This window comes from Lycium barbarum, chromosome 7, assembly GCF_019175385.1.
Source record: "Lycium barbarum isolate Lr01 chromosome 7, ASM1917538v2, whole genome shotgun sequence".
NCBI classification, from domain to species: domain Eukaryota; kingdom Viridiplantae; phylum Streptophyta; class Magnoliopsida; order Solanales; family Solanaceae; genus Lycium; species Lycium barbarum.
Window position 1 is genome coordinate 14,707,012 of NC_083343.1, and position 15,093 is coordinate 14,722,104.

General features: G+C 37.7%; 1 protein-coding gene across 1 annotated transcript; it reads right to left on the reverse strand.

The window, feature by feature from the left end:
- Positions 1 to 349: 349 nt before the first annotated feature.
- LOC132601308 (uncharacterized) lies at positions 350 to 1,163 on the reverse strand. The gene is made up of 2 exons (XM_060314409.1): positions 1,031 to 1,163; positions 350 to 837 (listed from the first exon to the last, which is right to left on the reverse strand). The coding sequence occupies exons 1-2, from the start codon at positions 1,161 to 1,163 to the stop codon at positions 350 to 352; spliced, it is 621 nt and encodes a 206-aa protein (XP_060170392.1).
- Positions 1,164 to 15,093: the final 13,930 nt, after the last annotated feature.

The following is a 15,093-nucleotide window of genomic DNA, read 5'->3' on the forward strand; positions in this document are numbered from 1 at the left end:
TAGGAAGGGTCAGTCCTCCCAACGTGTTTTCCTCATCCTTTTTGGCCTTTGGAACATAATGAAGAACAGAAGTCACTTTCTTACTCGAAGAAGCGCCATTTGTGTTAAGAAACTTACTCACATCGGAGGATCTTTGATCTTCCTTAACTGCTGCCTTTTCCTTACAAGCAACCACCTTTTCATTTTTGTTCATGAACTCAGCATTATCGATTGTCGCAACTTCATCAACTTTTGCGGCATATTTCTTTAAGTAGAACTTGGCATCGGTGAAGTGCGCTTCAACTTCAGTGAAAGAATTATCATCGGCCATAATATTCTTTTCAACTCCATCCTCATGATACTTCAAACACTAGTGGTAGGTTGAGGGGATCATCTTGTTCTCATGTACCCAAGGCCTACCGAGCAAGATGTTATACGAAGTCCTTGCATCGATCACATGCAACCACGTGATGGATTGCAACTCGCCGATGGTGATGTCTACTTTGACAGCTCCTATGGCTCTTGGTCCCCCTTGGTTGAATCCTTGGATCATCAAACGAATTATGGAAAGATCCTCCATTGCGATTCCAAGCTCCTTCATTGTGTGAATAGGAAGGATGTTAACTCCAGATCCATCATCGATTAGAATTCTATTCACCTTTTGCTCACGTGCAAACCCAATCATTAATAAAGGGCGATTATGAGGTGTGTCACTGAGTAGAAGGTCATCATTGGTGAATGTGATTTTGGCCATGCACGCATCTACGACTTCAGGAGATGACTTTGCAGAGTCTTCTGATGATGGACATGACGAAGGCACGTTTTTCGCTTCCTTCTCGTCAACAGTACAACATGAAGCTTTTACATTATCAATGACGAATTTGGTGTGAAACCAACTTGGCAAGTATTCCCTAATGTTATTGCCGACGTGGTTCTTAGTAGTAGCGCCCCTCTATTTTCTCCTTCTTTGGGTGCTCAACTGGATTTTTTGTTCCAGGTTTACTCACCATCTTTCCCTAAGTTTGTCGTTTCACTAACTCCTTTTGCAAACCTATTTTCCGGCCCTTGCGACGAGTTACGAGAGTCCAGCCCCCATCATCAAGATGAGAAATTTGGTTTTCGTTTTCTCCAGACGATCCTTCTTTTACCGATACAGCATCACTCGGTGTAAGAAGAGAAAACATTTCATTAACATTAACTGTGTCACACCCCAATCCCGATAGGGCGTGACGGGCACCCGACCCTTACTTAGAGCCGAGCGAACCCGCTGGATCTCATTATACTCATAATCCTTAAGTCATGAACTAAAATGCATAGGGAAAACTTTTAACAAAAACATTCTTTTTATCTTTCTCGAATCAAATAAAATTTATAATCATATAAATCTGTAAAGTGATGCATAATGAATACATCGGCTTATATAGCCGCATACAAGACTGGCAGGCTAACTATGTGACTCTGTCTGCAAAGTCTCTAACATAATTCATTATACCATGACATGGGTACTCTGACTCGGCAACACTCCGGAAAGAAATGGAGCTCGCCAATCCATCTGGAACATCTTCTAGCAATATCCTCTACTCCTCTGTATGCACCTGCGTGGCATGAAACGCAGCGCCCACAAGAAGGGGCGCCAGTACGAATAATATACTGAGTATGTAAGGCATGAGTAACAATATAACATAGATATGAAAAGTAACAAGGAATAAGAGATAACCTGTACATTTGAATGCCTCGTAGGGCGGATGTCATGCATGCTTAGCCTTTAAAAAAAAACATTTTCATACATATACATAGTAACATGCCCGGCCATTAAGGCGCGGTGTGATATATAAATAGTAACATGCCCGGCCATTAAGGCGCGGTGTGATATATAAATAGTAATATGCCCGGCCATTAAGGCGCGGTGTTATCATCATTAGCCTGCGTCCAGGCCTCCCGCGTCCGGGGCAATATCATAACATGCCCACTGCAGTGGTGTGCACATCTATGTGCCTGCCCGACCGACTATAGCGCAGCGCGGTGTGAGAAAATACATACATATATATATATATATATATATATATATATATATATATATATATATATATATATATATATATATATATATATAGCATGCATAAGAGCCCAATCAAAAGCCACAACTGTATCGAAGTGACGTAAGGTCGGTAGCCTCCGTTTATATTATGGAATACTCATTGTCGCTTTGTCTCACCTTGAAGGAATAATTATTTTAAGGTGAGACTATCGATGAAGAATAGAATTAAGAGAAAACATAGAATAGGATCATAAATCTCATAAGGCATCAAGTCATGTATTTTTGGAAGATTTAGAAATAAAGTCACCATCTATGAATAAGTTGAGAAATCAATAAATAGCTCGACATTCTTATATCGTCATTGAAATCATAAAATTGGAACCTTTGAACATAAAGTCGTTCTTATCATAGTCAACATAATAATGTAAAGCTCATGTACATGGAAATCTCTATGAATGAAAAATTATCTCATAATAGCATGAAATCCGTATGCCGTGGAGTTTGGATAAATAAATCTCTCATAATCATCATCATGGTTATCATAAGGAACTATTCATCTTTGCCATCATAAGGACTTTGAGAATCATGAATTTCTAACGTTCTTGGAAATGAAAATTTTTATGGGATTCATACATAGTTTGGTAGGAAAAGAATCATGCTTTTATAAATTCAAGAACCTCATAAGGATCACGAGATTCGCAGGCTTCTAGAATTTGCGGGAACAAAGATATTATGGATACAACACAGAGATTTATAACTGAAAGGTCATGCCTTTAGAAAGAAGGGGAGTAGCCTTAACATACCTGAAGGATAATTTCTTGACTTCCAACTTACTTCTTGTCTTGCCATCCACTGAAGATTATTCGTAGCCTCGTAATCTACATCTACAACCATTCATACCATTATTAGAATCATCATCATACGCTCAACTCGAAACTTTAATTAAAATCCTTTTAGGTTCTGTCGAAATTCGGGCAGCATTTCCCCTGTTTATATGCCTCGCCCGAAATTCCAATTCAATAACCAACAACATCAACAACAATACCAATAGTCGTAATATCATTTCCAACACCAACATATGCCATAAAACAACCCACACACTATTTTTCAAATTTCTCAACCAACCCACTTGTGATACAACTATTTAATAATCTTTACTTTCGTAACGAAGTTGAAATTAATACCAACACATCAATAACAACATCCTCAACATTCTACAAGATGGTTATATACATATTTTATCCAAAATTTCTTCAAACCTCAATCCATAATTCAACAACCTCAACACAACAAAATATAACCTTTATTCTTGCAATTATTTCTTAATCCATGTTGATAAAGAAAGAAATTTAATGATTCATACCTTGTATTTACCAAAGTAACAAAATCTTCAATTTTTCACTTGCTCCCAAGCTCCTCCAACTCCAAAATGAAATCATATTTGTGACTATGCGTTGCCCGGACTTTGATTAGTACTTGTAGCTTCAAATTTCACTCAAAATCCTCACTTTTATGTGGGATTTAAGGGCCCTTTTCCTTGCTGATTTTTCTGGAATGTTTTGGAACATTTTGGATGAATAAAATGGGGTTTTAACCCTTTTATAGTGGGTGGGCCGACGTACTGTAGCTACAGTACTGTAGCAGTACTTTTCTGCGCGACAGTTCAGTTTGTATCGTCTATAATTCTCTACTCCGACGTCCTATCAATGAGCGGTTTGTTGCATTACAAACTAGACTCGACGAAATTCATTTTAGGATTTTGAAACACCTTGAAACTCCAACTATACATGGAGATATACCCCTCCAAAGTTGACTAAAAATCCTTCCAGCATTTCTCAAATTTTCGTCGAACTTATTTTCTTCAATTTGCTCGATCTCAAAATATCCCGAAACTCTCCATACATGATATTTATCACTTATCATACTAATAATGGCCATGTTCTCGTATTTCAAAACACTCTTTCCCAATTACGACTTACGAGATCGTAATTCGTCTTTTTATTTCGTTGTTACATACTTCCCATGGCCTGTATCTTCCAAAACATCATGGGACATCTCCGATACTTCGTTGCTACGGTGATGTACATGTCATGCTCATGCTCTGAAAGTGCGGGGTGTAACAAACTGGTTCGAAGTCTGCAAACTTAATCATTCCTGCCAGACATATGTTCGGGATGTCTTCCTCTCTATATCCTTCAACAAATTTTCAGGTCATGGCTGGATTGAGCGAGCCAATTGTGACACCAGCTTGGTTTGCACTTTCTTTCTCATCTTTAAGTGAAATCTTTCCTTTGTCGGCCAGCTCCATAACTTTATCCTTGAAGACAAAGCATTTCTCGATAGCGTGGCCGATCAAACGGTGGGACTTGCAATAATTCGATTCATCAGTTCTCCCTGCTTCATTTGACAATTTCATCTCCGGCAACTCAAAATGTTTCAGCCCAAGAAGTTCATCAAAGATTGCAGAAATGTCTGAATTAAGGAATGGATAATCCTTCTCTTGCATCTCCTTCAAAGTTGGGTTTCAGTTAGCTCTATTCTCCACAGAAGTTGTCTTTACGCTCTGCTTCTTGCTTACTTTAGTGGTGAACTTCGCAGGCGCAACACTAACGTTCATGGATTCTTTTTTTTTTCGGTCTTGGGAAAATATCTCCCCACTTTCTTAACTTCTTGCTTGTCTTTACCTTTGCGGGATTCGTAGAACGGTGGCGCTTCACTTCCGACTGACGCCATACTTAACTCCATGTCATGAGCACGAGTGGCCAATTCTTCAAAAGTCTTAGGCTTTATGCCTTGCAAGATATAGGTGAGACCCTAGTGCATACCTTGAATGCACATCTCTATTCCCGAAGCTTCGCTAAGTCTATCTTTGCAGTTTAGACTTGCATGCCTCTATTGGTTGATGTAGTCAATTACTGGTTCTTTTTTCCGCTGGTGAGTGATTGTAAGTTCCACCATGCTTACGGTGCGTCTTGTGCTATAGAAGCGGTTGAGAAACTCTTGCTCCATTTGCCCCCAACTATCAATAGAACCAGACTCAAGGTCTGTATACCAATCAAAAGCATAACCTTTAAGGGAGCGAACAAACTTTTTGGCAAGGTAATCACCATATGTTCCAGCGTTGTTGCATGTTTCAATGATGTGTGCCACATGTCACTTCAGATTTCCCTTGCCATCAAACTGTTGAAATTTTGGGGGTTGATAACCGGTAGGTATCTTCAAGCTATCAATCCTTGCAGTGTATGGCTTCGCGTATGTAAGGGATGATTTTGTGGAAACATCATATTTATCCTTGAGGGTCCCCATGATGAACTCCTTTATTTGATCGATTGGAATCATCCCTTCAGAGGAAACTTGGATTTCTGAAGCATGTCCCGCTTGTTTTGCGGGAGAATCAATCCTTTCTTGTGCTTGCGGACGTTTTTTGGGGGCATGACTCGAATCCCTCTCCATCACACTATCAAACCTGTCTGTCGACTTGATAATTTGATTATCTTGCACATATTTTGTCAAGTCTCTGACTGCCTTCGTTAAGCTCGCGAGTTGTTCTTCAATAGTTGAAGCATTAGTCATCATCACATGCATCACCATCATAGATGAAGAAGAATAACACGGATTTTTATGAACATCAGATGCAGACATGTTATGCGGAGTAGATCCAGTGCTCAAGATTTTATCGTCAGCTTGCTTGAAGGATTTCTTGGACTTAGATAAACTAAGTTAGGCAAGAACCCTCTCGACCATTTTGGAGACATTCTCCCCTTCTTCTGTGGTATTTTCGGAAGATCTCACGCCTTTTAAAGACAAACCAAAGACGACAGCAGATTCAGGCTATGCTTGTGGAGCTCGTTGCCCAAACAATTTGCCTTGGTTCCTTATCACAGGTCGGAAGCTCCCCTCAGTAACATCTAGGATATTTTCAACAACAACGGAGAATTTGGATCCTATAGTTTTTGCGGATGCGGATTTCGAGTTGACCTTCTTAGAAGCCATCTTATTGTTTCTGGAGTTCGATGAGAGAAGAGATGAGAGGTAAAGATTGTCCCACTGGGCGTGCCAAATTTGTAACGACTAATCTTTCGTTCCTGAAAATAATAAGCAAGACAAGAAAAATAGCGACAGAGAGTAATATTTGATTTCAAGAATTTGTACAGAGGTTACAATCTTTATGAAATCTTAAATAAAAAAATGTAATCCTCCGATTCTTCTCCTCACGATACAACCGTCAATCAAGGGCTTTGCTTGTTCTTGAATGGACGGATTACTTGATGTTGAGACTTCACTACGAATGCGGAGCCGAGCTTTAATCACAAACGTAGAGGTATGGAAACTTGCGGCTCACCACTTGGAGCGAAGACTTCTTAGTATGCGGAAGACTTGCGGCTGAGAGCTTCTCTATCTGTTTTTTTTTCTTGGCTTTATGAAGACTCCTATTTATAGTTGTAGGGGAGAGTTAGGGTTTGTATATGATTGGTTGAACCATGTCATTGGAGCACTTGGCGACATCTGATTGGTTCTTCTATAGACTTGACATGTTGTGTCACTTATGCATGTGGCACGATTTTATTGGTCCTCGACTTGACTTGGCGTACCCCATCATTTGATACGTGGCATGGACCTTGGGCTAATAGAGTGGGCTCATCATGTGAAGTCCGACAAGATGGACTAGCCCAATTGAATTGGTCTTTCAATTAAATCCGGGCATGTTGGGCTTAAGCAATAAATCTGATTATGTTAGCCCATAATATTTGTTTGGACCAATACATCTTGAATTTAGAATATGATCCAAATTAATTTGTGGATTTAAGTCTGACTAAATTTCAGCGTCTACAGACATGTCCAGAAAGTTTGGTTAGATTCCAACGAGTTTTGGATAAGTTTGGGTTGTATGGTGACTGTTTTCGGTTTCGACGTCAGTTTGAGCATAAAGGGTACCATATTGAGCAAACGACTTTTGATTCGTGTTTCTACCAAACCATTATATTTGTATCGTAAATTCGGAACAATAGCAACTGGAATCATCAAGTTTCGACGTCGTATGAGGGAATTATGGTCATTTTACTAAGAATTGGGTTGCCATATTTTTTTAGATTAATAACGAAATTGTCACTGAATTTGTATTTAAAAATTTGCACTTTTCCAAATATTGAAACCAACATATCTCAGTCATTATAAGGTCAAATGGAGTGTAAAAAGCCTAACTTGACTGGAATTTCACAAGGAATCCATTGGAGGCATCAAAACCGAGTTTGGGGATTGTTTGGCACCAGAAACGATGCAGAACAGCTGGGCATTTTTGGATTTTAATGTTGTTTGGGTTTCTCTCATCTTGAAAGCATGGGTTTGGGAGAATTTAAGGATGTTCTTCAAGTTTCTTCCATGGGGTGAGGTCTAAACCATAATGTAAGTATTTCCCTTTGATTTATTCCCTTGGTTTAAGCTTTAATCCAAGATTTCTAAAGTAGAAAATTGGGGTTTTCATGAAAGAAGGTTTAATGGGTCTTTCTTGAGAAGTTCATAAAATTGTTTAGACTCCCTAAGTTGCTTTAAATGATGAAATTGATTGGGTTTATGCTATATTATGGTGTATCTAAGGTTGTTAATCATATAACTTCCATTATTAGTGTTGAATTCTTGAATTCAAGAGTTAGGGTTTATACCCAAAATTGGGGGTTTTGCTTGGATTTCAAAATTGGATGAATCCTTGAGTTAATTTAGAAATTAGTTGATGGGTTTTGATCACCTAGTGTTTAATTGAATAATTTATCCCTAGATTTTTCGTTTTGTCCTTGTGGGCCCTGTTTCCCCTAATTCTAGGGTTGGTTTTTGACCCAATTTGAATGATAGCAATATGAGTATCGATCTTCATGATTTCTAATCTAGATTTCGAATATGAATAGACTTTCTTGATCTAGAAGCTCAAGGAAAGGAAAGTCTAAGGTGTGATTGTTGGTGATAGTGTTGTTCGGCCTTCCAAGTCGGTTATGGCTTACCCTATGGTGAGACTTCGTTTAGCGAAGCATATATTTAGATGATATTATCGGAGAAAGCATGTAAACCTTCGGGTATGAAGTTGGGTTGGATGTTTCCGTAGGGTTTGGTATTGCTTGTGCCTTGTTTGATCGGGCTAGTAGCCTGTAGACTCCATAGGACCCTGTTTGGTACGCTGTGTATAAATTGGTGGATTGTTTGTGAATTGGGAGTAAATCGGAAGGATGAAATTACTTGATATTTATATTAGTACTTAGTGTACGCCTCGTTATTGGTATAGCCATTTTTGGGATAGTTGGCTCTTGTTGTTTTGCAAATTGGAGATTCATTATGATTACTATGTGGATCACTTGTTGACGATATGGGTGCGTTGTGTGTGGCACAACTTGAACTTGATATTATTCATTTTTTGTACTTGCATCATTCCATATTCATTTCATATCGTTTTAATATGCTGTGTGACTGACACTATTGATGGAAACCAGAAGGAACATTGATAATTATGGAACATGGTAAGTCACCTCTGAGCTGTGTGCGGAGGGAATAATTATGGAACATGGTAAGTCACCTCTGAGCTGTGTGCGGAGGGACTGATATGGAACACCGATATTGTGATACTTGTGGAAAATTGGGTCCTTTGAGCTGTGTGCGGAGTGACGGTGCATGGACTCCGTGGGGACCCCATGGGTTGTGCTACCGATACGTTGATACTTCCGTCCGGAGTACATGTGTACACAGCATTGCATTGCATTTGCATTCATACACAGCATTGCATTGCATTTGCATTCATACATCATTGCATTGCATTGCATTATGGCTTATATTGAGATGATCTAGTGATTTACTTGTGTTTTTTGGTTTCAGATTGGATATATTGAGACTTGGCACACTTGGGTTTAGATGCTACAATATAGGTGATGACATGTACTTGGTTCTGACTTGTGTTTGACTTATACTTGTTGCTTTATCTGCCTATCTTGCTTTATTGTTTGAATTATGTTAGCTAAACTTAGTCGGCGTATGATACCTACCAGTACTGTGGTTTTGTACTGACTTGCACTTGCTGTATTCTTTCATGAATGCAGAATTCCACGTTGGATCTACTTCTATTTCTCGTTGCTGATAGTCGCTCCGAGATTTGCTTAGAGTCCACAGGGTGAGCACGAGACGTCCGCCACCTTGAAGACTCTTCTTTATTTATGTCTTATTTTCTATTCCGAGACATACTCAGACTTGATGTATTATTGATATTCCAGACTTGTAGATTCTAGTTAGATGCTCTTGTATGTATTAGACCAGACTCTGGGGTGTATTTTCTTACTTCCGCATATTTTCTATATTATTTTTGTCAGACTTACGTGATTTTATTTCTTCCGCTTATTTAATTAATTGTTGTGTTTTTGCCATTTTTGGGTTGAGGATTCGCCTACCGAGGTGGGAAAGATAGGTGCCCTCACGACTTAGCTGAATTGGGTCGTGACAAAACTATTAATGGAGGGCATTTTTGTTCAATTTCAGATAGTTTAAGGACATTTTTTTACCCTTTTCCGTATAATGTATAATTAATGTCAATATGTTTTTCCAACAGAAAAATACCGACGAAAGTTGTTGGGTCGTGGATCATGTATTCTATTAAGATAACCAATATAGCCTATTGAAAAATCAAGGAATAGTTTTTAAAGAAAATTTACGAACATCCCCCGTTTTTAAAATTATTTTTGTAAAAGAAAATCGACAGACATCCGTTGGTTAGATTCGCGTAATACTAGATGAAAATGTGAAGATTTTTTTTCTTTAAAAAACTGATGGACGTGTAACGACTAGGTAGATCATTTTCAACTTTTGGCCTCGTTTTACCTAAAAAGATCCTTCTCGAAGTCTTAAAATAGTATTCTTGATTTACGGGGATGGGTGACGCGGTTCCCGAGGAAATCGGGTGAATATTGAGAAAAAAAAGGTAAAATTGAAATTTTCTAAGTTAAGGAAATAGAGATGTTTGACCAAAGTCATCATTGGGGGTAAATCGGTCGGTATCAGAGTTTCATCGATTCCATCAGGTCGAAAATGTGAATTATGACTTAGTCGAGTTGTTGGTTCAGATCCCAACGGGCTCGGGTGCATTTTGGACTTTAGGTTGGAAACTAGTTACGTATAGGAATTTGAGTTGACCACGTTCAACATTGGGATAAGACGACCCAGATGAGTGTTTTGAAAGTTCCAACAGATTCATATTATGATTTGGAACTTGTTAGCAAATTTTAGTTAGAATCCAATAAGTTTCGGATGGGTTTGGGTTATATGGCACTCGTATTTGGTTCCAACATCGTTTTGAGCATGAACGGTAGAATATAAATCAAATAAGCTCTAAATTGTGTTTCAATTGAAGCATTAGATCTGTATCGTTATTTCAGACTCTGAAGAGCTGAATCACTCGGTAAAAATACTAAATTACAAGTTGGCTTGTGCAACCTTTAGCGACTAATTTTTATCTATTCGCAACCAGATCTGGGAATATATTGGGTTTTTTTTTTTATCATTCTTCATATCACGATTTTGGGAGTTTTAGACCTTGGATTTGGGCGATTTTCGCGACGTTCTTCTCAATTTTGATAGGTGGTAAGTATCTAACCTTTATTTTGGTATTTTCTCATGATTCCATCATTTTTAGCATTTTTGTCCATGATTTAGTTATAAAATTGAAGATTTAAGCCCTAAAGTTAAGAATATGAAATTCTTCGATTTGAAGATCAATTTGAGGTTGGATTTGGGTCATTTTTTTTGGATTTAGACTTTAATAGTTATGGGTAAACTGGTTTTCAAATAAAATTCAAGTTGTCCCTTGAGGGCTCGGTGTTCCCTTTTTGGGTTAGTTTTTTGGTTCTGAATTAAAGTATAGCAATATGGGTATCATTGGACTCGTTTAACCACGTAGATTGATATTTTGAGTAGATTGGACTCGTTTGGTAAATTCAACAGTGGTAGAGCTTTTGAAAAACTCAAGTTTTGCTCAGATCGAGGTTTGGAGAGTTCGGAGGCACTTCGGAAAGTAAAGATGATTTTCGTGGTTCGTTTGCTAGGCTTTGAGGTATGTTAAAACTTATAGACTTCATTTGAGGGACACTTTTGATAAATATAATAAAATAATTTTAATAATAAGGGTTAAAGGTGTAATAGGGGATCTTATATTGGTGATATGACGGGTATTGGTACGAGTACCTGTGTCATGATATGAGACGTAATGCACTGTGTAGTTATGGATTGTGACCTAAGAATGTCAAATCATGTGGGCATTAGCTGTTATTTGCTACTTTCTTATACTCGATTGTAAATTGTGTTTGGTCATTTTATGGAACCCCGGACACGCATGATAGACGCTTCGGTAAACTTACTTGAATTGTCTAGCTAATATGTCTTGATTATTGATGAACTTACTTGAATACGCTGGTTGTTAAGTCTGAACTGTTGATGAACTTACTTGAACTTCTTGCCTATTAAGTTTGACTTTAAGACATTTATGCACTGCATATGGTTGGCTCGGGTTTCACACCTGCAACAATTTGTATTATATTGTTACATTGCATACAGTTGGCTGGGATTGAAAACCTGCAACAGGTTGTATTATATTGTTACATCGCATATACTTGGGTCGGGTTGCACGCATGAAACAAATTGTATTACAAGGAAAGATATTTGGCATCTTAAAGTCTGGACCTGATGAGATCTGGTATTCCAGCTGATATATGGACTTAGCGGTGCCCAATGGGTCACATCTCTAGTACATCCCTGTGGAGTGCTGTGTGTATATGGAGCATACTGCATTGCATTTCGTTATTCATCTCCCAATTGATTACTAGTTGGCTGATTATCTGATTCTCTATCTACCTAATATCTTATTATCTGAGTATGTGGCTTTACTTGGTACTTTTACATTCTTTATTTGGTTAGTGGTTCGGTTCTAAGTGAAGGCTATCGGTAAGGTAAAAAGAGACAATTTCTAATACTCCGTCACTACTTCTTTCATTGTCGGTTTATGAGATATACTGAACAAATGCGCTTCCCATATTCATACTACTCGTGCTGCATTTTTTGCGGTGTATATTCCGTTCCGAGTATGAGTGGGACTCGCGGAGCTGCTTGAGTCTGAGACTGTGATTACAGGAGATTGTGGTGAGTGTCTTGGCTAATTCGCAACCCCATTCTCCCTCTATCCTTTATTTATTCCTGTCTTTTCTTTGTATCTAGAAAATGTATTAGTGGATTTCAGACTTGTACTGTATTCGTAGTGGCTCTTGCATTTCCACACTTGTTTCTTTATAAAATACTTAGTGTTTGGATATTATTATCACTTTACTTTCCATTTAATTAACTGTAAATGAATTGGTATGTTATGTTGGAAGTATAAACTATATCAATCAGAAATTGAATAAAAGGATAAAATCAACCTATTAGTTTGAATCGCTGTATCGTGGAAAGCTACTACCTTGAAAGCGATTTCGGCTTGACTCCGGTGCAAATCGTTAAGGCCGGTCACTCCTCAAGGTTCCACAACACGCCCAAACACTTGCACTAGTGGCTTGAAGTTTGGGGTTGCACAAAATAATTGCCTAGAAATTCACGAAGAAAGGAAGCCAAAGAAGGATAGAGTATTTGAGATGATGAGAGAATTGGTGTGTGTTTAGTTCACAAATGATGTTCCTTAAATAGGCACATCATCTACGTTTTCTTCCGTACGAAGCCAAATGGGATTAATGACGTTATACTTGCTTTAATGACAAATTTGTCGTAAAGACAAGTAACTTCACATCGTTTGAAAAGCTAAAATCTTTTCATCAACGAAGTTACATTTTGACAAACCATTATTTGAATGACTGTGAACCATTTATGAAGAATTAACTTAATTCTTCCACTTCACATACGCTTACGATTTAGAGATTACACATATTAATTATGGATAGTTACAAATGTATTTATTCTTTGCATTAAATAAATAGGTTAATATCAACATGTTAATTGGGTTTGGCGTACCTATCGGGTTGTGAATAGGTGCCATCACAGCTTATGAAATTTGGATCGTGGCGGGACGTCATCGGCTGATTTCGCAAAACTTGCGCGAAAAATCTGAAGTTATTTTGTTAAAGAAAATCGAGGGGTGTACGTCGGTTAGTTTCGTGAAAAAAAAATGTGGTTAAAGAGTATAAATGCAATATATTTAAGTGTTAGGCCACTGAGGTAGGGGCGGAGCCAGGCGAACCCCCTTGGCGAAAAATTACATTGTTTATATATGGTTAAAATTATTTTTATGTATATTTAGTAGATGTTGAAATCCCTTCGACTTCTTCGTGTGTTCACTTCTACATATTTTGAACGCCTTCGTGAAAATCCTGGTTCTGCCACTGCACTGAGGTAGAACAATACACTGTCATGATATAGACCTAGTGCGATTTCTTGTCAATTTAATTGTGTAATTGAAGAAAATCAACGGCCTTCATCTTTTTTTTTTTTTAATTTCTCCCTTAGTTGTCAAAAAATACCATCTTCTTTTTGTTTAATTAACCGATGGATGAAATCGGATAATTCTGACGGTGTCCATCAAATTTTCTCACACACATGATAATTTTCAGCAGAACATTATATGTTGGGTTTTTCATCGGAAATCCTCAATTACCACCAGCAACTCTCCATCAGTTCTTCCCTCAGAAAATGCGTGTTTCTAGTAGTTTGTGTACCGACTAGAAAAAAAATAAACCATGAATCAGTCCGGCTATTTTTATAAAGATCTGAAGGATAAAGACAAGCAAAAAATAGAAAGAAACAAACACTCACACACACATAGAGAGAGAGAGAGAGAGAGAGAGAGAGAGAGAGAGAGAGAGAGAGAGAGAGAGAGAGTGAGAGAGAGAGCGTATGATTTTAATAGAACCCTGTGTCTATAATCGTAAAATGTTTCTTCAAAATAGGAGAATGTTATTAGGGTTTGCCCTGAATTTCCTACCTTATTTGGATTCTTCAATAGTTGTGTTTTACTCCGAACAAGTTTTCTTGGTGGAAAAAGATTTTCTTGGTAAAAAAGAACTCTTCTATATGTATCCTTTTCTTAGAGGAGAAGTTTTACACTTCTTTAAATAGAGATATTTTCTTCTCATTCAAGAACACAGTAGCATCCACAATGTAGTCGTTTTAAGAGTTTTGTTTCGGCGGAGATTATTCTCTCAATAAATTTTAAGTTTTTTTATATTAGTTTTTCATATGTAGGCCAATTGGCCAAACCATATTAGAATAATATGCTTCTTTTAATATAGTTTTCTTTGTCGTCTGATTTATCGCCGTTAAAGATTTGCAATTGATAGCTTCCGCATGACGCCCTGATTACTTTGATCCCAACAAGTGGTATCAGAGTCAATGGTGCAACGAGGTTGAAGACAGGTTCAAGGTGTATCAGTTCAAGGTGCAACCAACTCGACAATAATGAAGATCTTTGTCCAAAAAAAAAAAAAAGATATTTGAAGTACTACATGTGGAGAAATTTTCAATCATATTTTCAACAATCCTGCTGCAGCATATTTTTAAAACAAAAATAATTTTTAACTCATGCGTACTTTAACGCATGAGCTCCAATTTTCAACTCATGCTTATTTTTAACGTATGAGCTCAAATTTTCAATTCTTGCTTACTTTAAACGATTGGGCCAATTTCAACCCATTTTCACTTTTAACGCATGGGCTCAAGTTTCAACCTGTGCCCACTTTTAAAGCACAAGGCTCAAATTTTCAACAATACCTACTTTTAACAATGACAAGCAACAGTAATGAAGATTATGTGAAGGATGATGAAGATTATTTTGCCAGAAAATTCAGGCCAAGGGAGATTTGTTAGGGTTTACCCTGAATTTTCTACCTTATTTGGATTCTTCAATAGTTGTGTTTTACTCCGAACAGGTTTTTTGGGTGGAAAACGGTTTTCTTGGTAAAAAAGAACTCTTCTATATGTATCCTTTTCTTAGAGGAGAAGTTTTACACTTCTTTAAATAGAGATATTTTCTTCTCATTCACGAACATAGTAGCATCCATAATGTAGTCGTTTTAATA

What these genes read in the sequence shown, in the direction of transcription:
- LOC132601308 (XM_060314409.1), bottom strand. Translation starts at nt 1,163, where the DNA reads ATGTTTTCTCTTCTTACACCGAGTGATGCTGTATCGGTAAAAGAAGGA. An exon ending in TCGCAAGGGCCGGAAAATAG is followed by an intron (nt 838 to 1,030) that starts GTTTGCAAAAGG and finishes ATAATGTAAAAG; the next exon opens with CTTCATGTTGTACTGTTGAC.